Source organism: Bombina bombina, chromosome 3 (genome assembly GCF_027579735.1).
Source record: "Bombina bombina isolate aBomBom1 chromosome 3, aBomBom1.pri, whole genome shotgun sequence".
In the NCBI taxonomy this organism is placed as follows: domain Eukaryota; kingdom Metazoa; phylum Chordata; class Amphibia; order Anura; family Bombinatoridae; genus Bombina; species Bombina bombina.
The window spans coordinates 848,776,385-848,803,552 of record NC_069501.1 but is presented as its reverse complement, the minus strand read 5'-3'; the positions used below and the strand labels follow the sequence as shown (position 1 = coordinate 848,803,552).

At 33.4% G+C, this 27,168-nt stretch overlaps 1 protein-coding gene across 2 annotated transcripts in view; it reads right to left on the bottom strand.

The window, feature by feature from the left end:
- Positions 1 to 27,168, bottom strand: part of NALCN (sodium leak channel, non-selective) — a 1,159,715-nt gene that overhangs the window by 14,486 nt on the left and 1,118,061 nt on the right. For both annotated transcript variants that reach the window (XM_053707809.1, XM_053707808.1), the window contains 5 exons: positions 9,562 to 9,710; positions 7,581 to 7,674; positions 7,177 to 7,309; positions 6,874 to 6,989; positions 172 to 329 (listed from right to left, as the gene is read on the bottom strand). In XM_053707809.1, the coding sequence (XP_053563784.1) occupies positions 172 to 329; positions 6,874 to 6,989; positions 7,177 to 7,309; positions 7,581 to 7,674; positions 9,562 to 9,710 (650 nt within the window). The remainder of the gene's footprint in view (positions 1 to 171; positions 330 to 6,873; positions 6,990 to 7,176; positions 7,310 to 7,580; positions 7,675 to 9,561; positions 9,711 to 27,168) is intronic.

The window sequence follows — 27,168 nt, the reverse complement described above, 5'->3', positions numbered from 1 at the left end:
ATTAACTGAGCTTGATTAATATTAGCCTAAAAGATGGTTTGAGTATGTGTTGTGCATCATTATCTATTAAAATTGTATTTGTATATTATGGCTAATCAAGTTACAACTATTCAAATTATACATCTCCTTCTATATTAGTACGGTATTTTCTTTTAAATAATAACAGTTTACCTCAGTACATCATGGAAAGTCACATCTCCTCCACTGTGCAGTCTCTCCATTTCGTAACACATGTGCTTAAATAAAAGCTTATCCTTGTCCAAATCTACCTCCAATCTTCCACGCAGCAATCTCAGAAGAAACTTCACACGGAAAGTTGGGATAACACCCTAAAGTAACATTTTAAGAAAAAAAAGGGGGATTTATTTAAATTCTATAGATTTTACATTTAGTTTTTTAACTTAAATCTTAACAACACAATGATTAGGGATAAATAAATGTCTATAGTTTAATATTTAAATGGCAACATTTTCATATAACAATTCAGAAGACTTGCACAAGTCTAAGAAACATTTTAAAACAAATACTTTTAAAAGTGCATCCATCTTGTGATGCCTGGCTGTGATTGAAGGAAGCTGGTTTCGTCATTGCTGTGTTTGTACAGCAGGAAGAAGAAGGCAGGGGAATGACGATCCGGTTTTGGAGAAGTAAAAGGTAAGTATTTCTACAATGTAAACTTTCATCAATGAAAGTGACCCTGTTTTTAAAAGTATTTTTAAAAATGGAGCACTCATTGCTAAAAATTTAAATTCACTTTAAGTGTATAAGAAAAATTCAGCAAGAACAAAATTAACAAAGATTTTTTTTAAACTAGTTATTTCATTATTTAATGTGATTATTTTACTTTAGAATATACATTACATTACACATTTGTGAACAGGGATAGGCAAGGTGTCCATAAAAGGGCACTGGTGTCCGTGACTAGCCCTTGCAGTGTCCGCCACAACCTTAGTATATCTTTTCTTTCTGATTAAATAATAGGAATAAAAACAAATACGTAGTGTGAATAAAGTTAGTGGCTTGTCAAGAGACTGCTAGTGATATTGGGTGCTAAGTTATGGAATAAATAAAGCCTGAGTGAAATACTGGATGTGTATCTGCATCTGTATAATAACACCCAGTGCTATATAATGACACAGTAGTGACACTGGCACAATGGTATAGCCAGAGGAGGGCTGGTTATAGGATCAGTGGTTCCTGCATCAGTATAATAACACCAATCACTATACAAAGACACAGTAGTGACACTGGCACATGGGTATAGCCAGAGGAGGGCTGGTTATAGGATCAGTGGTATCTGCATCAGTATAATAAAACCAAGCACTATACAAAGACACAGTAGTGACACTGGCTCATGGGTATAGCCAGAAGAGGGCTGGTTATAGGATCAGTGATATCTGCATCAGTATAATAACACCCAGCACTATATAATAACACAGTAGTGACACTGGCTCATGGGTATAGCCAGAGGAGGGCTGGTTATAGGATCAGAGGTATCTACATCAGTATAATAACACCCAGCACTATATAATAACACAGTAGTGACACTGGCTCATGGGTATAGCCAGAGGAGGGCTGGTTATAGGATCAGTGGTATCTGCATCAGTATTATAACACCAAGCATTATAAAGTAATGTTTTTATTTTAAATATACCTTGCTGTCTTTCACTAAGGTCTGTACTTTGGAAAATGTCCTCAACAGCCTTTGTCTGTGCCTATCCCTGTTTGTGAATGATAGCAGCAAATTCACAAATATTTTTCAGATTTTTTTTGGTGAAGGAAATGTTAACACATTCAAGCTAGATTACGAGTGGCTCACTAACTGTTGCGCGCTAGCGATAAGGGGTTTATTGTGGCCCTTTGCACTCATCGGAAGTAGCGCACATATTACAAGTTAAAAGTTAACGTGTTCGCTCAAGCAAAATTTTATTTAATGCGCGTTGGGATATTGCGACCTCAAAGCTCTGGTTAAAAGGACATTAAACCCAATTTTTTTTCTTTCGTGATTTAGAAAGAGCATGCCATTTTAAACAATTTTCTAATTTACTTCTATTGTCTAATTTGCTTCATTCTCTCGATATACTTTGCTGAAAAGCATATCTAGATAGGCTCAGTAGCTGCTGATTGGTTGCTGCACATAGATGCCTCATCTGATTGGCTCACCCATGTGCATTGCTATTTCTTCAACAAAGGATATCTAAAGAATGAAGCAAATTAGATAATAGAAATAAATTGGAATGTTGTTTAAAATTGTATTCTCTATCTGAATCGCGAAAGAACATTTTTGGGTTTAGTATCCCTTTAACTGTTACAAGAGACTAAAAAGTTGCACATCAAAGTTACATTGAAAAGCACAGTTACACTCATAACACTATCTAATAAAAAATATTTTTTAAAACCCCAGTGCAATAAAAAGTTCTATGGGCTCAAAGATATGAGGTCTCAGGTTTAAGGAAAAAAGGCAGAAAAGGGATACATACATATCTAAATATGGATATGTGTGTGTGTATATATATATATATATATATATATATATATATATATATATACTTATTTGTGTATACATATGTATTTATTGATGTGTTACAGAAGTGTTTAACTGTGTATTTACTGTATGTAAATATTTCACATTCCAATGTTCTTCATATAGTAGAATATGTTTATAAACAGATATTCCTACATATATATATATATATATATATATATATATATATATATATATATATGTAAAATATATATCTATATATATAAAATCCACAGTCTTCATGCACTCGCTCTCAGCTTTATTACTGTCCCAAGTGTCTCCTCTTTCAATATTTACACCAAATTCTCAGATTTGCGGATACTCACAGATTTTGTTGTGCAGAACTTTAAAATTGTATTCAGCATAGTTGTATAAAACTCCATCCATAAAGACTTAAAAAATCTGAAGTTTATGGGGGAATACATTAATGCGGTTGCGATATTCTAATTTCAGCTTTTTGCGTCTCGGGTTAGCGAGCATGAGAAAACTTTTTACTTTCAACTTGTAATATGCGTTCTACCTGACGAGCGCAAAAAACTGAAGTCGAGGGGAGTTAATGAGCGTTTGGGAACGCAAACTTCCACTCCACTCTTAATCTAGCCCACTATGTTAAACTCCGGAACTGTTTGAGTGGTGAAGATATCTTTCATGCTTTACTGAATTGTCTCAATAGAATATGTAAGTAATATGTATATAAAATACGGTAGTATGATTTAGATTTTTACCCATCCTAGATAAAATTATATGGAACACTTTATTTTATTATCCGTCTCTAGCTGCAAATAGCTTAGCAATTTATTTAAATTTAGCCCAATATTGCTTATTGATTGGAAAACTGAAATGTTGAGATGATCTTGCTTAGGTTTAGGGAGTACAACGGTACTATGTGTGTTAGTTGGTATGATAAAGTGTGATGTGTGTTGGTTGGTGTTATAAAGTGTGATGTGCAGTGTAGTGTTGGCAGCAGCGGCAGCAACAGGCCTTGGTGTGGCGGTTATCTGGTGGTGGCCTGCAGTCCAAGTTGGAAGCAAGAAACCTAATGTGAGCAAATATTTATTTATAAAATAAAAAATGTTTTTAAACTGGATCTCCCTGTGAAATTATTATTTTACAAATTACCAGAAACAAGTTTTTTTCATAAAATAATTTGGTAAGGTTTTGTCAATATTTTTTGTGGCAGCTGCAATGCAAGTCAAGTTATTTTTTTGTGTTATTTCCTGAGAAAAATACTACTTATTGTCCATTCTACTGTCAGCGATGGCTTACCTGACATTTCTTCCTGGATGGCCTCTCACCACCTAAATATTAACATGTCCAAGACTGAACTCATTCTAATACCCCCTCTATCTCTACATTGACTTCTGAATATTCTATTCCTGTCAACGGCATCACCATCTTCCCAAGTGCGCTGCCTCAGAGTTACACTTGACTCAAATCTATCCCTCATCCCCCACATCCAATCGCTTTCTTCATCCTGCCGAAACCAACTACGCAATATTTCCAAGATTCGCCCTTTTCTGAGTGCTAACATCACAAGGCAATCCACTCCCTTGTAATTTCCCGACTACACTACTGCAATAACCTACTAACTGGCCTTCCTCTTTCCGCCTCTCCCCCCTTCAATCCATCCTAAATGCCTCTGCCAGGCTAATCTACCTTTCCCGTCGCTCTTTATCTAACTCTGTATTTACATCTTTCTCACTCCTGCAGACCAATTCTGTTTCATCATAGCAAGAAAAAGTAACAAAATAGATAATAAAATTAAATTGGAATGTTGTTTAACATTACATGCTCTTCTATCTGATTCTGAAATGAATAAAGAAAAATTTGGGGTTTTATTATGATGTTCCTTACTGTTGCTGTTGTCGTGTTGTTCTTTCAAAACTGTCATCTCCCTTGACCCCTACCATTATCTATGTATTTGTCTCCCTCCCACTACCTTATTCTAAAACTGTCTAATGTCCAACCAACTGCAAAGACTGCTTGTGTTTTCTATATCAACAAAGTCAGCCATTGATCCAGATTCCAGCCTGTTTTTTCGACAACAGCACGGTCATTCTGTAATAAGCCTGTATCTTCTACAACAGCAAGCAAGGCCAGTCTTCAAGACCATTGCTTTGTATTACAGACAGCTAAAGAGCAGCACACAACATATATGTCTGTGACATGTTATGTCTTGTTATATGCTTACTGTTGTTATGATTCCTTTAAACTGTCTCGTCTCCCCCTATCCCTATTTATTTCTTCATCTCCCTCCCACTAACTCATTCTATAACTTTCTTTTATATTCATTCAACAGCTAAGCTTGACTGTGTCTTCTACATCAACAATGTCATCCATTGATCCAGCCTGTGTCTTCTACAACAGCAAAGTCATCTTGCAAGCCTATGTATTCTACAACAGCAAAGTCATCTTGCAAGCCTATGTATTCTACAACAGCGCAGTCAGCCAGTGTCTTCTAAAACAGCAAGGTCAGTTTCCAAAACCAGTAGCTTCAACAGCAGCAAGGTCAGTCTCCAGAGTCAGTGTCTTCTACAACAGCAAGGTCAGTCTCCAGAACCAGTGTCTTCTACAACAGCAAGGTCAGTCTCCAGGCCAATTGTCTTTTACAACATCAAGGTCAGTCTTTAACTTAGCCATTATCTTGTCTTCTACAACAGCAAGGTCATCCTCCAGTGCAAGTCTGTTTATTCTACAACTGCAAAGTCAGCCTCTTCCAGCCAAAGCCAGTGTTGCCCCACTATTTATTAAACATGATGAGCAAGTCCATTGTTGTCTTCTTTATATCAAGTGCAAGCCTGTGGTCTCTTGTCTTTCATTCTAGGTGACTGCATCATCAAGCCGGTTGTTGTCTTCTTTATATTCAAGGGTTAATTAAATTGCTGTGCTGTTGGTATTTTTGTGTACTCTAAATGTACGGTACTATGGCAGTCTGCAGGATTGACCTTGTCAGTGCCACATCCATGTTTTTCTGGACAGTCACTCAGCTAAATGACTAACACATGCAGCATTGTATACTAAATTTACTGCACTTAGAAACATAAATAATATTGCTGGACAGTCAGCACTATTCATGTTTTCCATGCATACATTGCTGCATATGTTACTCATAACCACATCTTGACTGACTGGCCAATGTGGTAATAACCACAGCACAGGCAGCTAATATCATTTAAACTAGTTTTGTTTGTATTTTAATGCTCTCAGCCTGTATTGAACAATGAGAAATATGTACTTTAAGAATTTGTACAGTTTCATGCATTTTTTATTGAGAAATGTATTTTTAACAGTAATTTTTTAAACAATTGCGATTAAAATCGCAATCACAATATTTTATGGCCAAAATGGCAATATTAATTTTCCCTATTTGCCCTATATCGCACAGCCCCTATATATGTATATACAGTATGTGTGTGTGTATTTATGTATATACATATAAATATACATATCTAAACACATATATACACATGTATAGGCATATATACACACATTTATATATACACTTTGGATTCCACTCAAAAACAGTAAAACAAGAAAAATATATATATATTTTTAATTTAAATATTTTAGACTTTGATATAGAGTGTTTTTAGTGTCAATATTTTACATTCCAATGTTCTTCACATAGAAGAAAATGATATTTTTAAACATATATTCCTATATATATCTGTATAAATCTATATCTGTATATATATTCATATTGATATATAGGTATAGATATGTATTTTCTATAAAATAATCATATATATATAGAAATACATATTTAAAATTAAAAATAAAAATTTCTTCTATGAGAAGAACATTGGAATGTAAAATATTTATAACTACCTTTGGGGTTAGCAATGTAGCTCTAATGTGGTGTTGGGTTAGCACACAAGCGATAAGTGTTAGTTTTTTTTTAAGTGCGTTCCATTGAAGTCTGTGGGGAGAAGTTAGTGCAGTCGCGAAATCCGAAGTCCTGGAGTTAGTGTGCATCCGGTTTGAGCTTGCATGCAACCATTTTATTTTCAACTTGTATATGTACAATAACCATCCCAAGTTAAAAGTTTACTAACAGAGCGCAAGCAAAAGTGATAAATAGCATGCCACTTGTAATCTTGTCCAGAGCCTTTTGTTCAAAGCATTTCTGGCTTCATGGATAGAACTAACCTAAAGCCTAACTTCTCACTTCTCAGTCTAACACAAAATAAAAGTTATCCCTTGTTTCAGTATAAATAACTGATGGTCAAATAGATATTGCTAATGTTTTATTAGATAAGGATAAACTTGCTTTAACTATTAGAAAACCAAAATCTGCTTTTGAAAGATTATTTTACCCAGTACAATATTTGAGTTTTATATTTTTGTACCTCTCTTTTATCATCAACCATATTCCATATAATCTGATAATGGCGCAGATCATTAGGACTTAATAACTGGTCTTCTTCAGTTGAGTAAAAAAGGGAGAAATTTTCCACAATTATGGCTGAAATTATAAATGAAAAAATAAATAAATTAGTAATCTGTTTATATAAAACATATCTATGCCCTAATGATGTTTCTCATGGTTATCAAATCATATTAGCATAGTAATGGGTACATTTTCTATTAATCTGTGATTACATATTATATCTAACTAAATGGATTTGAGAAGTTTTAATTTTCCTACTTACCAACAAGTAAATTTAACATTATATAAGCAATGATGACATAGAAGGAGCAAAAATACATAAGCGCTCCTGCATAATTTCCGCAATCAGTTTCCCAGTATCTGCTGTGATCTGGAGTGCAAAAAGGGGGCTGTACCTGAGAAGAGAGAAATTACAGGTTGTACCATGAATATCTACACTATGTTAAGTTGTGCATTAATAGCTATATCATGGCATAATTACACAATTGATACTACACAGTCTATGCACACATATTGCCTTATCTTCACTGTTCATTTAGAGCAACTATTGCTAGATTTCAAGAATTAAAAAAAAAAGAAAAAAGCATGCAGTCTATTTCAGTTTAACTTTTAATAGGAGTAATGTTTTCCTGCATTACATTATATTGCTAATGTTTTGGTACTTACCATGCAGTCGTGCATTATTTTATTCCAGTCTTCTCCTGTTACTATTCTGAAGAGTACAGTTATAGCTTTTCCTGCTGTGGAGAAGTTTGCATGTCTACAACAGAAGAGGACAAAGTAATTAAAAGTAGAATTATTAGATTGTTTCATTCTGTTGTGTTCGAATTTCCTATTACACTTAGAGCAAAGTTATTGACTATCCAATTAAGTGCTAGAAGTGGAGAGCTATTTAGTGCTGGAAGTAAACTTTTAATGTAGACAGGATAGCACATATAATACAAGTTGAATGTAAATTGTTTGAGCACAAGCAAAACCTGGTGCATGCTAACTTCAGGACTTCGGATAACGTGAAAACGTTAAAGGAACACTGAACACAAATGTTTTCTTTTGTGATTCAGATAGAGCATGACATTTTAAGCAACTTTCTAATTTACTCCTATTATCAAATTTTCTTCATTCTCTTGGTATGGACCATTTTGGTGAACAACCTGGGTTGTTCTTGCTGATTGGTGAATAAATCCATCCACCAATAAAAAACTGCTCTCCAGAGTACTGAACCAAAAAAAAAGCTTAGATTTTTTTCAAATAAAGATAGCAAGAGAACGAAGAAAAATTGATAATAGGAGTAAATTAGAAAGTTGCTTAAAATTGCATGCTCTATCTGAATCACGAAAGAAAAAATGTGGGTTCAGTGTCCCTTTAACTTATTATCCCTATATACTTTAATGGAGCATGCTTTTTTAAAAAAAACAACACTGTGTTAGACCTACCGCACTAAAGCCGAAGGTTTACATAGAAGAAAATGTTCTTTTTATATATGATTCATTTTTAAAAATATATATCTATACCTATATATCTATATGAATATAGACACACACACACACACACATATATATATATATATATATATATACTGTATATATATATATATATATATATATATATAAATTCAAAAATAAAAAAATTCTTCTTTGTAAAGAGAATAGGAATTTAAATCATTATCAACTACCTTTGGATTTAGCGCACATTAATAACTTTTTTACTCCAGTCGGGGTTAGCGCACATGCACGCAAAACCTGACAAGAGTAAAAATCTTCATGTGCACTAAGCTTGAAGGTAGTTATGAATATTTTAAATTCCAATGTTCGTCACATAGAAGAAAATGTTCTTTTGATATTTAAAATATATATTTCTTTTAATATATATATATATATATATATATATATATATATATATATATATATATATATATATGATTATTTGATATTTTTTTGTAAAATATATATCTATACTGAGGTATAAGGTATAGATATTAACAGAGATATATAGGAACATACTTTTAAAAATACTAAGAACATTTTTACTATCTGAAGAAAATTTACAGCAAATATTTACAGCAAATACACAGTAAAACACAATATAAAATATTAAAAAATATTTTCATGTTTAAATGTATTTGAGTGGAAAGGGCTCCAAAGTGTATGTGTGTATGTGTATATATGTTTTTATATGTGTGTATATGTATGTATATATATATATATATATATATATATATATATATATATATATATATATATATATATATATATACACACACACACACACACACACACACATTATATCCCTTTCAAACACCTTGTTAAAAAGTTCATATTTTTTAATCCTATATGGAATTTATTATGTAGAAATTTTGTATTTCTTGTATCTTTATAAACAAGTTTTGTAGATTTTCTTTATATTTTCTAGTTTTATATACCTAACTATCCTCAATAAATTATTTTAATCCATATCATATTCTGAGATTTGTATGAAAATACTTTAAATTATTTAGACCATTTGTGTGAAGTTTTACTAATAAGACAAATGCTATATTAACTAGGATTTTGTAGATTGTTTAATTTTATTAATGTTTATATTTCATAATATTTATATCCTGTTTTAAAATGCTCTCTATACTTTGAAAAACGTCTTACTGTATACTTACCTGTTAATGTTTTCACCATATTTCACAGTGCCAAATAGAACAACTCCTGCAAACGCATAGCAAAGCAGCAGAAGGAACATGCCCACTATAATGAAGAAACTTTTGTACATGCTGACTACAACAGTCAGTAATAGCATCTTCAGGGTAACCTGAGAATAGGCAAAGAAAACAAAATGAATTTTCTTTTATTACATTTATTAATATTATGTAGAATTAGCCTCTGTGCATTGAGTACTTGTGGGTATTCACCTACCTACAAGAATTACACATACTTTTAATTAAATAGAATGCTTCTAATAAAAAAACTAGTCACATCATTTTATTTTCCTGTTTATTGTCTGATAGATACAAATTATGCACCAATAGGGAGATATCTCTCTGGCTTTTACATACATATAGGGTACCAGAGTTAAAGTGACATTAAACAGTGTGAGACTGTTACTCTACATTTATAACTGAGCAGCAGAGGAGGTAAGATAAGGGGGCATGCTTTTAAACCTAGGTCACAACATGCTATTGACACTAAAACTTGGCATTTATTTACTAATTTGTTATTAATGATTCTACAGATGGTGTCATCCCACAATTTGCAGTATTTCCACCTATTAAAAAAAATGTAGAAAGAGATGTGGCATCTGCCAACCCCTTTCCCCATGCTGTCAAGATTTGTCAGTTGGCCCCCACAAACTCCTCCCTTGAGTGTTCTGTCCTGAGAGTAAATGATGCAATGTTAAGAAGACCATATATGCATAGTATATAAGCAGTTAAATCACAATATCACATGTAGCATGATCAGATAAACTATAGATTTGCAGTATGCACTCCAGACTCAAAGAGGGCTGTAGAAAAACCAAACAGTAAACTACAGGAAAAGCAAGATACAAATAAATACATGCACATTTCATAAAATCTTTTCTAATCTTACTAAATTTAATTCATTTTCTGGTGCAGTCAAAAGATGATAATTAGAAGGAGAAAGTTATAAACACATTTTCTAAAGAATATCAATTCACTCTTTATTTTTGCATATGTTTGCCCCACACTTCATAAAAAGCAGATTCTTTAAAACCCCCCACTTATTTTGCTAAAGTGACTTCAACTGTCTACAAACTTACAGCTAGTTCTAACTGACCACAATTAAGGAAGATATGATAAATACAATCACCAGAGTTTTAAAGTAATTTTGCAAATCATTACACTTTTTCATGTTTTTGTAATTCAGTTTTGAGGTTCAGTGTTGAGGTTATCTAGCCATGGGTTCTGCCATGTTGAAATCTAGCTTTCATTGCATTCTAGTGCTGGCAAATGTTCTACAGTGCAGCAACTTTTCTGTGGATTCTTTCTGGGAAAATATAGGTTTCAATATGGTGGCTTCCATAATTAGAGGGAAGTTAATTGCTGATTTATTCTATACATATATAAAAAATATCCTTAATGGTCAAATTATATTTCAAATACATATAATAATAAACATACACATATATTGTATTTTTGTAAGTGATAACTTTAGTTAAAAAAATGGTAAATCATGGAATAAACTGCCTTTTGCAGTTATCTGAGGAAAATATTTACTTAACAAATACCAATGCAAATCCAACATAATTATCTTGTTTCATATGTCATATCTGTAGTGCTCTACAACGTGAGCAGAAAAGCATTTAATGTATGTGTTTCATGATGTGGAAATAGTGCATCATTATGTTGGATCAGTACTGGCATACTATGTAAGTACATGTAACATCCTAGCGACAATCCAAATGCTAAATAAATGTAATCGTTTCTGTTAAAAACAGATGCTATAACTAAATGTGATCTTTTCATCTTTAACCCTAATTCTGTGTGCCACAACAATGTTTTCTGTTTCCTCTAATCTTTAAAGGGACACAAAACTATTTATTTTCTTTCACAATTCAGAGAATACATATACATTTCCAATTTACTTAAATTATCAAATGTACATAATATTTTGGTATCATTTGTTGAAGGAGAAGCAATGCACTTCTGGGAGCTAGCTAAACACCTGGTAAGCCAAAGGCAAAATGATATATATGCAGCCACCAATCAGCAGGTAGTTTACAGTAGTGCATTGCTGCTCCTGAGCCTACCTAGGTATGCTTTTCAACAATGGATACCAAAAGAACAATGCCAATAAGATAATAAATGTAAATTGGAAAGTTGCTTAAAATTGTATGCTCTGTCTAAATCATGGAAGTAACTTTACTGACCCTTTAAAGTATGTATACCCGGCACATTACTTTCACTGTGGTGTGTGTTTCTTCAGCTTTTTGACTGCCATCGCTTCCTGCACCTCTGCCTTGTTTCTCATTGGTTGCTGGAGCACTCTGCTTTACTCTGCCCTTATTACAGCTTTATTATGCCACAGTCTCCTCTGCTACTCACTTACTGCCCTCTCCCCTGCTATAGTCTGCTATATGACAAATACATCTTCTAATCTAACATATGCATGTCACTCATTTGAAACTGTATAATGCTACATTCATCCCTTTGCCATTCACACACTTTTCTCATTAATGTAGCTGCTTTATACCACATACATGCCAACTACACATGCATTTCTGGTTACTTTTATTTGTCCTATGTGCTTTTCCATGCAAGCATATTTATTTTTATAATAGCTATCCCCTCCTGTTACCCAAGACATAGTTATCTAAATCTGCCATTTGTATCATGATAAATACCCCTCCTCCCCTTTTAATGCTATAGCCTTGAGTTTTACTGCATATTTGCACCACAATATTGCATACAAAAAAATGCTGTCCTTTCTATTTTGTTGCTAGCCAAGGACAATATATACCGGGTATTATGTTCAACTATAGTCAAAACCACAGGACAGACATTTGAAAAAAGATTGCATGTGTTGTTTTATCATATTGTTGTGAGATTAAAAAGACAGCAAAGATGTGATAAAGTGGGTGTCACACTATTTAAACAATCTTCTTCCAAAGACATTACTTGTTTACATTGACGTGAAACAAACTAATCTAAAATAATATATAACATATCCAATATTAAACAAAAAAAAAAATGCAATTAAAATACAAAAATGTTTGAAATTTGTCACACAAACTGACATGGTGAGAATTGTCCATGAACAAGCCATTGAATGCTCTATTTAGAGATAAAAGTAAATGGTTGGCAGTCATTTCTCACCCAGCATGTCTATTTAAAAGAAACATGATTTGGAGGAAAGAATTATAGGACAGGATTTAGTCGAAAGAATTCATTCAAACTACAGGAAAGAAAACCTAGTTACAGAGAAAGATAAAAGAACCCTTTGAAGTACGGCTTATGAGAAGGTATACATTTTTATAAAAGATATATCTGTAAATAATACCTTTTATGTATGTTGTACACTACTCAAGCATTACACAGAGCTTTTCAATAAATATCATATTTTTAAAATGTGTCAAATAAGAAATTATTTTAGAGTGCATATTATCCTTTCAAAGTAGCATAACATACACACAATCAAGATGCCTCTCTTGCAACATACAAATTTAGATGTTAAAATATCATATAAAGTCCTAACAGAGTATGCGGTCTTGTTTGATATATATATAAAAAAAAAACTGATTCGTTTGTTTTTGTTCAAAACTATACAATATTTCGGAGTCAAACACAATCGAGGTCGATAACTCCCACAATATTCATTCTCTATTTCCCCATAAAAGCACAGTTAACTGACAGCTAGCTGATAAAGGCTGTAGATCAGTGTTTCTCTACCACAGTCCTCATGTACCCCCAACAGGCCAGGTTTTCATTATAGCTGAACCAGTGCACAGGTGAAATAATCAGCTGATCAGTAACACCATGGCTACTAACCTGCTCCACCCATAAGGTGATTATTTCACCTGTGCACTGGTTCAGCTATAATGAAAACATGGCCTGTTGGGGGTACTTGAGGACCGCGGTTGAGAAACACTGCTGTAGATCACCAAAAATAGGGGATTTTACCAGTTCTCATACGCTAAGTGACAAGGTTTACAATATTGCCAAATGTCTCAAATCTCCCTGTACATAACAAGGTTTGTCTTTGCAGAATTGTATTACTGTAAGAATATGGTGACATTGGCTATAAATACTGTAGATCACTATTATTCAAAACACAATTTTTGTGACTTCTGTTTACTATAAAAACATGTGCAAATGATTTTGGTTGCCAATAAACAAGAAGGAATGTTAAAGGGATAGAAAAGTCAAAATTAAACTTGCATGATTCAGATAGAGCAAGTCATTTTAAGACACTTTTAAAATCACTTCTATTTTCAAATGTGCTTCTTTCTCTTAGTATCCCTTGTTAAAAAATGAATACGCACATATCATACACCAGTGGGAGCTGCTGCTAATTGGTGCCTGCACACATTTGTCTCTTGTGATTGGCTAAATAGATATTTTCAGCTTCCTGTCAGTAGTGCAATGCTGTTCCTTCAGCAATGGATAACAAGAGAATGAAGAAAATTTGCTAATCAAATTAAATTGGAAAGTTGTTTAAAATTGTATTTTCTATCCGAATCATAAAAGAAAATTTTGGGGATTACTATCTCTTTAAATCATGATTGATCACAAAGACACGATCACAGATAGAAATCTTACTTAAGATGAAAGTACTAAAGCTTAAAATGAGAGTATTAAAAGAAAGACTGTAAGAATATGATTAGTAAATGCCATTTCTATATGTTGCAGTTGTGATTTTCATTTTCTTGCATTTCCTACAGATCTCGTCAGCAGTAGAGATATCATGTCTAGGTCTATTAAATACATGTGAATATGTAAATTTCTATCCTTCCCACTACTAATTGACTATTCATTTTCACATGTAATGATAAGTATAGGTTTAAAGAATCTAGATTATATATTCATAACTACATCTAATATGGGTGTCTGTGGCCAAAGTGTATTCCACATAGTCAAGATAATAGAATTATTTCAAATTGTCTTGTAATACTCATAAACATGTGGAAAAGGCTAGTTTTGTCCTTGATCAAGTGCCTGTGGCTGTTGAATTTAATGTATTCATTTTATTGTTGATATTTAGTTGATAACTGGTGGTTGGATTGATTGTTATCCTTAAAGTCAATTTTGTCCATGGGTCAATATGGATTAATTTTTTTATACACAATCTGATCATTTTCCAATACAAAAATGGTGTAACTGACCCCTATGTTAGCATGTCAGATTACATTTATCATTCTGTTAGTACATTTTAAATTTTAAAATGATTTTAATAACCAATATATTATGAAATCAATAAAAAACAGAGGACCTGTTCAACAGAAGCAAAATAAATCTCATCTGCACAAATGTAACATCTACCATACTTGTCCATGACAGCATTAACTCAAATAGATACTATCATCTCCAAGAAATATAGAAAAAGACCTATCATCATTTTAGTATCTATAGGCCCTAAGATTCGTACCATATTAGGTATGTATTAATAACTATTAAATTACAACAGCAACAGGTTGGTGAATGTTATTTCATATGGACAAAAAAACAATTAAAGGGACAGTCTAGTCCAAAATAAACTTTCATGAATCAGATAGAGAATGCAATTTTAAACAATTTTCCAATTTACTTTTATCACCAATTTTGCTTTGTCCTTTTGGTATTCTTAGTTGAAAGCTAAAGCTAGAAGGTTCATATGCTAATTTCTAAGCTTTTGAAGGCCGCCTCTTCTCTCAGGGCATTTTGACAGTGTTTCACCACTAGAGGGTGTTGGTTCACGATTATCATATAGATAACACTGTGCTCAAGCACGTGGAGTTCCAGTGAGCAAGCTCTGATTGGCTAAAATGGATGTCTGTCAAAAGAACTGAAATAAGGGGGCAGTTTGCAGAGGCTTAGATACAAGGTAATCACAAAGCTAAAAAGTGTATTTATATAACTGTGTTGGTAATGCAAAACTAGGAAATGGGTAATAAAGGGATTATCTATCTTTTTAAACAATAAAAATTCTGGTGTAGACTGTCCCTTTAAATATTATTGCCAAAGGCAAGATTTAATGTAATCCTTTGTGGTCCTCTATAAAACATAATTTATGCTTACCTGATATATTTACTTATTTCATGGTGTTGAGAGTCCACATTCCATTACTCCTGGGAATTAGTCTTCCCTGCCACTAGGAGGAGGCAAAGATCCCCATACTCTAAGAGCTCTATAATACCCTTCCCACCTAAATGCCAGTTCAGTCTAAAATAAAGCCAAGTAAATAAGTAGGAAAAAGTAATGAGCAAAAAATGGGAGTAGGAAAAAAAATGTACAAACAAAAAAATAAACCAACACCAAAGTAAAAAACAGGACTTGTGGACTCTCACCACCATAAATTAATTTATCAGGTAAGCATAAATTATGTTTTTTTCATACAAGTGGAGAGAGTCCACAATCCATTACTCCTGGGAACTTATACCCAAGATGTGGAATCCACAAGTAATTAAATATAAGGGCAGAATAAAAAGAACATATTTTTTTCACAAAAAAACCACAACCCTAAAACAAACTAGAAGTTTGTCTGAAATCCACAGTAGCATCAACATAATACTTCAAAGCCTGAGGAAACAGTGCTGTGCCACTGAGAAACACGTTGCTGTTGTTTTAATATTTTTATTAAACTTTTAACCACTTGTCATCTCGCTGCTGCATCTTTTTTACCCTCGATTTTACCACAATGACTGCTGTTTGCGAAACTGCTGAGTGCTGGTCACCACTGCTGACCCTTTTCTGACACTCGCTGTGGCTCCCAGTAATTATCTCTGGACTCCCTTTGGTGGGACGAGGATAGCCCCTGTTCCAGGTTTGCCCAAGAGTCTGTCGGATGACTTATTTTGGTGACGAGGATATCCCCTGTTCCAGGTTTGTCCAAGAGTCTGTCGGATGACTTATTTTGGTTCCGGTCTGCCTGTATATCACAATTGTGCTGACTATCATGTGAGTAGGATTGACTTTGCCTGTATTTCTACCATTGGTTCATCAGTTTGATTTGCACTATGTGGCGCCCTCTATTTTTTGTATTCTAGACCTTGTCTGAAATCCACAGTAGCATCAACATAATACTTCAAGGCCCTAACAATATCCAAATTGTGAAAAAGTATTTCTGAAGAATTTTTAGGATTAGGAAACAAAAATAGAACAGCAATTTCTCAAATAATATTGTCTGAGGACACAAACTTAGGCAAACAAAAATCAAATTTAGTTCTTAAAAACCGCCTTATCCTGATGAAAAATACAATGAGAAACAAAAGAAAGAACAGATAATTCAGAAGCTTTTCTAGCAAAAGAAATAGCCAAAAGGTATAAAACCTTCCAAGAAAAATCCACTTAATGCATGGGCTTGAACAGAAGAGCCTACAAAACCTTCAACTCCAAATAAAGATTCCAAGGTGGAGAAATTGGCTTTATAACATGCTTAATACGAACCAAAGCCTGAACAAAGATTTGTAATCTTTCTGTGAAACAAAACTAAAAGAGCAGAAATCTACCCCTTTAAAGAACTGGCAGATATGTCTAAAAACTAACCATTCAATCTCCAAGCCATCAAGTTTAGAGATTTGAGATTCGGATGAAAAAACAGACCTTGAAACAAGAGGTCTAGCTGAAGTGGAAAAGCCCAAGGTGAACGACTGGACATCTGAACCAGATCATCATACCAAATTCTGCAAGGCCAAAATGGAGCAATTTGAATAATTGATGATTCCTCCTGTCTGTTTTGGAAATTATTTTGGGAAGAAGAATCAGAGAATGAATCACATAGGCAAGATGAAAGGACCAGAGAGCTACTAGAGCATGATAATCCCTGGACCTTGCAAAGTACCTGGGAAAATGTTGTTTAACCGAGAGTCCATAAGATCAATCTCTGGGAGCCACCAAAGATCCACAATCAGACTGAAAACCTCCTGATGGAGAGACCATTCCCCTGGGAGTAGACTGATGACTGAGAAAATATGCTTCCCAGTTGTTAACTCCAGGAAATTACACAAAAATTGACCTCTGCCCATGAGCAAATTTGAGACACTTTTCTCATTTCTAGAGAACCATGAGTGCCCCATTGATGATTGATATAAGCCCCTGCTGTGACATTGTCTGTTTGTAAGTGGAGATGAGACTCCCGCTTCAGCTAAAGCCAACTCTGAAGAGCTTTAAAAAGGAACTGAGTTCTAGAATATTTATTGGCAACCTCACCTCCTGAAGTCCCCAAACCCCTTTTGCCTTAAGAGACCCCCAGACAGCTCCCCAACCTGAAAGACTTGCATCTGTATTGATCATAGTCCAAGTAGGATGAGCAAAAGAATCCCCCTGCATAAAAAGGCGATGATCCAGATCCAGCCACCAAGACAGAGAATGAATTAGCACTGCGGAAACTGTTGGCGCTCTACAAATAACCAATAATAATAATAATAATCTGTTCTGAGATCTAGAATGGTCTCCTGAGACAGCTGGATATGATCTCTGCACCAATGATGAAGCATACAAAGCTGAAGAGGCCTCATGTGAAAATGAGCAAATGGAATAGCATCCGATACAGCAATCATGAGACCTAACACTTTCAGACAAAGAGCAACTAAATAAAGAGACTGAAGGTTTATACAAGCTGACCCCAGCTTCAACATTCTTTGAACTTTGAAAGATATTCTCATGGCAACCAAATCTATTTGTACCCCCAGAAAAGTAACTTTTGTCTGAGGAACCAAAGAACTCTTTTGAAAATTGATTCTCCAACCATACTGTTGAAGAAACAATAGTTTGTTGGTGGGAGATCCTGCAAAATGTACAGATGGAGCTTGAACCAAAATATCATCCATTTAAGGAAACACAGCAATACCCTGAAATCTGATTACCGACAGAAGGGCACCCAGAACCTTTGTAAACATTCTTTGAGCTTTAACCAGGCAAAAATGATAGGACAACAAACTGAAAATGCCTGTCTGGAAGCACAAATCACAGAAACTGAACGTGCTCCCTGAATGGGAACATGAAGGTAAGCATCCTTTAAATCTATTGTGGATATAAACTAACCTTGCTGATCAAAAGGCAGAATAGTCCGAATAGAATGGAAAAGGAACAATCACTACCATAGCTTCTAGATCTGAAACTGAAAAAAGGCAGAATAAACCTTCCTCTGGGATGCATTGTTCTGAAACACATAATGTTAATCTGAGACACTATATTCAGAACCCAGAGATCTGAAACATACTGGAACCAGACTTTCAGAAAAAGGCACAGCCTGCCCCCTACCAGAGCCTCTGGGACAGAGGGTGCACCATCATGCAGATTTGAAAGTAACTGTAGAATTGTTGGCTTGCTTAGACCTGTTGGATAAAGCTTCCAAGAAATATATTTATTAAAAATTAAATCAGACAGTCTGTCACTAGGGGTTTGCAGCAGCTTACAGCTTCTAACACGTTAGTGCAAAATAGTCCTAACAGATGGGATCATATATATATTTCGCACATTGAATACAAAGCCATTGCCATTAAACTCATTCACCCGTACCTGTGATCAGTCAGTTCTTGGGAATCTTTGCCTCCACTTAGAGGCATGGAAGACTAATTCCCAGGAGTAATGTATTGTGGACTCTCACCACCTGTAGGAAAGAAAACTCAGTTATATATTGAAAACGTAACCACAAGCAACATATTTATGTATTACACTAGACATTGCAGGAAATGTACTTACAAAGTTTTCTTCAGCTCAGTATTGGACTACTCTCAATCTTAGACACCCAACCTTTAAATGTATTATGCTCATGAAGTTTTTTTCTAAAAAAGTCGAAGGCTGTATTTAAACCATTAAAGATTAATTTTAACTTTTATTTCCCTTGAATTAAAACTACTTTAAGAGGTCTTGATGGAAGGTGATATATACGTTTTATTTAATCATTAATTGTTTAGAGCTCATATACTGAAAAGTTCACATGCAGAAATAAAATGGATAGAGGATTGGATCATCCCCAGCGAGGATCCCGAATCCGCATGGTCTACAGAGTGAGCTATTAAAGGTTTAGGATGCACAGAGGTTTAAACTACTGCTCCATAAAAATCAGTTGAAGGCTTAAAGATCGAGCCTGCAACTAATGGGGCTAAGGACTTTTGTATTGAGGGTTTCTTCACTCAAGGATGCATAACCTTTACTGCTGGTACTGCAAACTTTCATCATTTTGAGTTCAGAACTAGACTGTTCATAGAGAAGCGTCAAAAGACAATTGGTATGCAAGACTCTATTACTCAGTCCTTGGCCAAACAGAATCTGATACCACTTGAGATGATCATTTAAGCCTTCAATCTAGGATGTTGTATTGCAAATTACCAAATGTTATGAAGGATAAATGACTTCAATCAGGTTCATAGGTATATACTTCTATAGCTCCTTCCTGATATCTCTTTTAGTTCATTTGATTGTGGAGTTGTCCAAATATAGAAATAGGAGTCCTAATAAGATATGAAAAGTGGGAAGTTAAGGGGTGTTGAATTTGATGGACTCTTGATGCAGCACCATAAAATATAGGCAAGCAACCTGGATCTGTTGAAAGATAACTCTTGTAAAAATAGGCTTCAAACGTTAGCTAGTGAGGCTGGGGCCAGTTTGATCTCATTGGGCATCAGATTCTTTTTGGCTTAGGACTGAGTTATGAAGAGTCACCTTTTGGTAACAATTTAATGATAAATTGACAAAAAACCAATGGCACTACTTCTTATATAAATTTTATTGGAAAAAGCTCTTCATAACTTCTATATTTTAGTAATATTATTGTAAACTATGTCAATACAGAGTAAATGAGTTGGTGGTGCTGTGTATTATTTAAACTTGAAGCAAATTTATGGTGGGTTGGGGAGATCCACCAAGAAAAAAAATATATATAGCACTCAAGAGCTATTGGTATATGTTTCTAACAACAAATTGTAATGAGATAACTTTCGATTATTCACAACAAATAATAATTGATGTTCTCAAAGGTAAGAAGAGGGGAGATAATTAAATATAACTTTTATTTACAGAATTGTTTTAAAAAAGGGGGAAAAACAAACAATTAAAAACACTCACAATATTGACTTGTGCATTAAATAACCTTGTATATCTATCTGTATGGTTGACCTTTATAAAAAGGGGGGGATAAGGTTTAGGATCAATATAAGAATTTGTACTGAAAGTGGTATAGGTAAAAATGCCTTTCCAGATGTACTGGTTGAATGAATACGATGTTATAGATATAGGAGCACAATTTGGGAAAACTATTGATCAAAATTGTTCTTAATTATGTATTATAATTAAATCTCATATAAGTGTGGTTAATATCCCACACTGAACACGTATACAACCAGTGTCAATCCTGTGCACATAATAGTTAAATAAGCTGTCTAAGGTCTTGCCTGTATTGGTTGGATCTATCTGTTGATGATCATTACAGTTATACCGCAGATTGATAACATCAATAGTGTGGTAACATATAATATATATACTTAATCAGTTTGTATTTGACTATGTAAGTAATATATATAAAATATGGTTTAAATGATACCATGACTATGGTAGTGCACTTAACTGTTTAAGTGATGATGGTATATGTTATACTTGCAATACAGGCTTTAATAGTATCTATATATATTATACATGCACATATTGGTAATTTAACTATAAGTGTTGCGATTTATGCTCATTAATAGCAATACTGCAACTATGTGTTTAATCATGCGTAATATATATATGTATATATATATTTGCAACACACTGTGTGTTTTGATGTTATTATATATATATAAACATATAAATATTTGAAGCACACTGTAAGTTCTTATGTTTATATATGGATCTTCCAAACGTGTTGTTGTCTGGATATTGAAGTAACAATTGTTTGTACAACATATGTTTGTATTAAAACTATATGTTTATGGATTGTAACTACAATTGCAGTGGTACATTTGATTATATTGGGATCGTAGTTTAAGTACTTGATATTACTGGAAATCAAAGTAGTTGCAATTGTTTTATTAAGGAATAGTATCCAACTTGTACATTAACTAAACAAGTTCTGTAAAAAATAGAAACAGTGTTGCAGTGTTGCAGGACAAAATCTTAAGGATATGATTAGCCCAAGTCATTTCAAAGGACCAAAGACTACAAATGCTCTAAAACCGGGTTCATTCAAGTGTGGAACTTGCAGTACATGTAGCTTTATGCTGAAAATTAATACCATTACAGACAGATTCAACAAATGCCACAAAATAAATACATATATAGATTGTCACTCAGAAGGATTAATCTATGCCCTCAAATGTAAATGTGACAAATTCTATATTGGCATGACAACAAGAAAAATTTGTACGAGATTTCAAGAACATCTCAGAAATATTAAAAATGCTGCCAAAGATCTAACAGAAGGCAAAAAAATCACGTCAGTTGCAAAACATTTTCTCAATAACCATCAGTCCAAACAATCAGAGTTAAAGTGTTTTGGATTACAGAAAATAAACTTAGGAATTCGAGGAAGAAATTTGGAGAAACCTCTACTACGTGCTGAAACCAGATGGATTTTTTTTGTTAAATTCAGTCCAACCATATGGACTCAATGAACAAAACAATTATGTTTCATTTCTGTAATAAGCTTAACATTAGCTCAATACATGATATACATTAATGGTAAACATTTTATATATTATGTTTACCCTTAATTGATAGATTTATATAAGACCATAGTAAAAAACTATAAAATATATTAATACATATTCTCATCATATGCTTCAACATTAAAAACAATAAATTTAACTAAATATACAATATCAATGAATTTATAATAATCTTATTGTACATTCACAATATAAACAATATATATCATTAAATTTGTACAAATACCAAAGAATCCATCAAAATACTAAAATACAAGAGATATCATAAATATTAAATAATACAAACACAAATACAATATTTATTGATATATCACTTTAATATTTTACATAAACTAATATAAATAACAATAACCAATTCCAAGTATATATAATGACAAAAAATATCAAAATATCACATAACACCAATGATGAGTTCACATCAAGTGCATCATGAATCCATATTAAATATATAATATATAAAAATATACTGCAATCAATTGTTCATATGTACATTAATTTTATAAACACCATAAATATTAGAAAGGTAAATTGAAGAAACATGCTCTATAGTCTGATATAATAAAATGTAATACATGATATATGAATCAAAATCATGAGAATCTTACAATTTCAAATATAATATTTATGATCACCAATTTTACACAAATAATAACATTCACTAAACCACATTCACTTTATACAAGTTGATTAAAAATATTTCTTAATTTATAAGACCTATTTTTTAGGCACATATTAAATTTATTAGTTTTAGCACTAACATCACACCAAGTTATCACGTAAATTATTTTTATTTTAGTATTCAATCACAATTTGCACAGGAACCAATCACACATTCACCTTATTATATAATTTCAAGTAACATTATTCATCCACTTCCCCTTTAATTCACACTCCTATTCATTTTTCACATACCCACTTAATTTAAATTTAGTGGTCATGTTAACATATAGCCACATACATAGCTATATTAATAGCAATTTCCCTATTTAATCGCAATAACATAATATACATCATAACTTGCAAAACATTAACTAACAAAATCAACTATAGGTTTAATTTAATTCAATATACTTATATTGATACATATGAACTTGTAAATGTATCGATTTAGGGTACTAAATAAGAATGAAATTAATCCAGAATAAACTAACATACTATTGGCCATCCTTTGGAGAATAAAACGACACATACAGAGAACCAATAGTGAAACAACCTGGAATCAGCCTAACACCGCAGCCTAACGATATTTGACTACAAGACCCATAATTCTATCTACACACGCCCATTGAGGGACGTATTCTGTAGAGGTGGAGTCAAACCCGAAGATGCTATAAATAAACTCACTTATGGCCATACTCGCGATACCCTTTGAAAAAGCCAGGCGCACCGGCGAAACATGTTAGGGACTTAGAAGTTAAGGGGAACTCTTGTTGTTTTTTAATGAGCCACAATTGAGACTTAGTAAACTTACTAACAACCTAGCAATATCTATGCAAACTTACTATATAAGGTAGAATCCAATACTGAAAACCTAGCAATATCTATGCAAACTTACTATATAAGAATCCCATACAGAAAACTAACTTAATATATGATTACAAACAGCTGCTTAAAACGCTGCAGAAATTTAATAATGGCAGCTTTTGAACTTAAAAGCCATTGGGCAGTTGCGTTTCCAGCATGAATATAGCTGAAAGATTTACTTAACGTATTTAAATATGATAATTCAAAAACGATAATAACAGCAGAATGTTTATATTTTAAGGTTATCTTTTAACCGAGTACATAGTGATGCCATATTTATATTAAGGTGCTGTGACAGCAGCATATAAACTGCAATTCCAGTGATTACTTAAACATCAGTAAGCTGCTTATGAAATAGCAAGCTAATAGCAAGCTAACTTTATTACATAGTTCGTAAGGATAATATATTTATTGAACATCATACATTTGCACTATCAAGATTAGGATTGTGCAGCCAGCTGATTTTATTAACTAATCCATAAGAACGCTACATATAGTTGATTGCTGTTTTTTATTAGCAGTGATACAACTGCAGCTTCATTAGCTATTCAGTAATCAGCATATACCAATATAATAAAGACGTGTATTGCAATACAGCTAAACTTCAATATACAACTCATAATTATGGCATTATGACTATATTAGTTTGGGTTAATAGTGATTCAATTGCAGCTTAAATTACAACTCTAAATAAGATATATGTTGAACCAAACACATATTCAACATTTTCTGCAACACTGTTTCTATTTTTTACAGAACTTGTTTAGTTAATGTACAAGTAGGATACTATTCCTTAATAAAACAATTGCAACTACTTTGATTTCCAGTAATATCAAGTACTTAAACTACGATCCCAATATAATCAAATGTACCACTGCAATTGTAGTTACAATCCATAAACATATAGTTTGAATACAAACATATGTTGTACAAACAATTGTTACTTCAATATCCAGACAACAACACGTTTGGAAGATCCATATATAAACATAAGAACTTACAGTGTGCTTCAAATATTTATATGTTTATATATATAATAACATAAAAACACACAGTGTGTTGCAAATATATATACAATATGAGCAGAGGAAGATAACAGTCAGGTGAGTCACACTAACGTAGTGTATACAGCAATAATCGTTGCACAATGCAATTGCCCAAAGACCCCAAACAACAAATGAATAAAGTCACTTTAGATGCACACTCGCATGTAGGCAGGTATCAGCGTTAAGTAAATATGCAGATATCGTTAGAGACAATGGGAACACTGGCATGTCATGTCATATGCCAGACTCACCTCAAACTGGTGGTTCCTCAGCTCTCAAAAAACGAACTGCTGTCGGCTGACTCGTGCTGAACGATATGTGATGAAGTCGCTGTGCAGTCGATAGCTGGTTCCGAGTCTGTGTATACTTCCGAGGAATAGCAGCATCTAAGTCGGCATTCACCTCTGTATCCACCTCCGTGTGAGTATATAGGAGGGATAGGAGATCCGATGATGTGCAGCGGGTAGATCTGCAACAGCGGCAACTTGGAGGAGGGGGGTAGGGCAGTTGCAAAGAGGGACTGGAGGAGCTCAGGAGCGGCAGCAAACCAGTGAGTCTGGAGAAATGAACATCAGGAAAAAAGAGTACTGGATGCTCCGGTAAAATTTAACAAATTTATTGATACTTCATTAAAACAACAAAATCATGGAGAAGCAGATAGACACGATTGCAGGCGCTGCGCCTGCAATCGTGTCTATCTGCTTCTCCATGATTTTGTTGTTTTAATGAAGTATCAATAAATTTGTTAAATTTTACCGGAGCATCCAGTACTCTTTTTTCCTGATGCAAATATATATATACATATATATATTATGCATGATTAAACACATAGTTGCAGTATTGCTATTAATGAGCATAAATGGCAACACTTATAGTTAAATTACCAATATGTGCATGTATAATATATATATAGATACTATTAAAGTCTATATTGCAAGTATAACATATACCATCATCACTTAAACAATTAATTGCACTACCATAGTCGTGGTATCATATTAAACCATATTTTATATATATTACTTACATAGTCAAATACAAACTGATTAAGTATATATATTATATGTTACCACACTATTGATGTTAGCAATCTGCGGTATAACTGTAATGATCATCAACAGATAGATCCAACCAATACAGGCAAGACCTTAGTCAGCTTATTTAACTATTATGTGCACAGGATTGACACTGGTTGTATACGTGTTCAGTCTGGGATATTAACCACACTTATATGAGATTTAATTATAATACATAATTAAGAACAATTTTGATCAATAGTTTTCCCAAATTTTGCTCCTATATCTATAACATCGTATTCATTCAACCAGTACATCTGGAAAGGCACTTTTCCCTATACCACTTTCAGTGCAAATTCTTATATTGATCCTAAACCTTACCCCCCCCCCCCTTTTTATAAAGGGCAACCATACAGATAAATATACAAGGTTATTTAACGCAATATTGTGAGTGTTTTTAATTGTTTGTTTTTCCCCCTTTTTTAAAACAATTGTGTAAATAAAAGTTATATTTTATTATCTCCCCTCTTCTTACCTTTGAGAACATCAATTATTATTTGTTGTGAATAACAGAAAGTTATCTCATTACAATTTGTTGTTAGAAACAAATACCAATAGCTCTTGAGTGCTATATGTGTATTCTTTCTTGGTGGACCTACCCAACCCACCATAAATTTGCTTCAACAATTTAATGGTTTCTGGCAAATGGGCTAGTGCCTATTTGCCAGGTACCATTAAATTGTTGAAGCAAATTTACTGTATAAGATTGTATTGGTGGAATTTTCTTCATCTTCATCTTCTTTTTTTAAATATTCTTAGATCTAGAAAGCATACTTCTGTTTGACTCATATGCAGGGCCGCCACTAGAAATTTTGGGGCCCCTGACTCAACCATTGATCAGGGCCCCCCCCCTCCTTTGACATGTGCAATTTTTGACCAAGTGACTAAAATGTATATGCACTTTAGTCTTAATTGTCTATTTAAACTTGGAAATGTTGTAAAGGTAGTAACATACACACACACACAGACACACTCATACACTGAAACACACAAACACACTCACACATAAGATTCACATATAGACACTCTAGCAGACACGCAAAGAAACACACTCAGACACAGAAACCCAAACAGACACTTAGCAATTGTTTACATTGACCTGACAAGTAATGAGGTAAACTACAGTTTTGTAAAAAAAAGGAGATTTAGAAAACAAAATATGGAGTTCTGATTATCTTTTTGTAAAGGAAGATGACAACTAAATTATGACAACAGCATGCAGTGGCTGAAAGGAAGGGCCCTGAACTGCCTAAACAATAATTTAAAGGTTAAATGGTGGAGTGGCTACTTCCGGAAAGGTCTTGTTAGTCTCAAAGTCTGTAG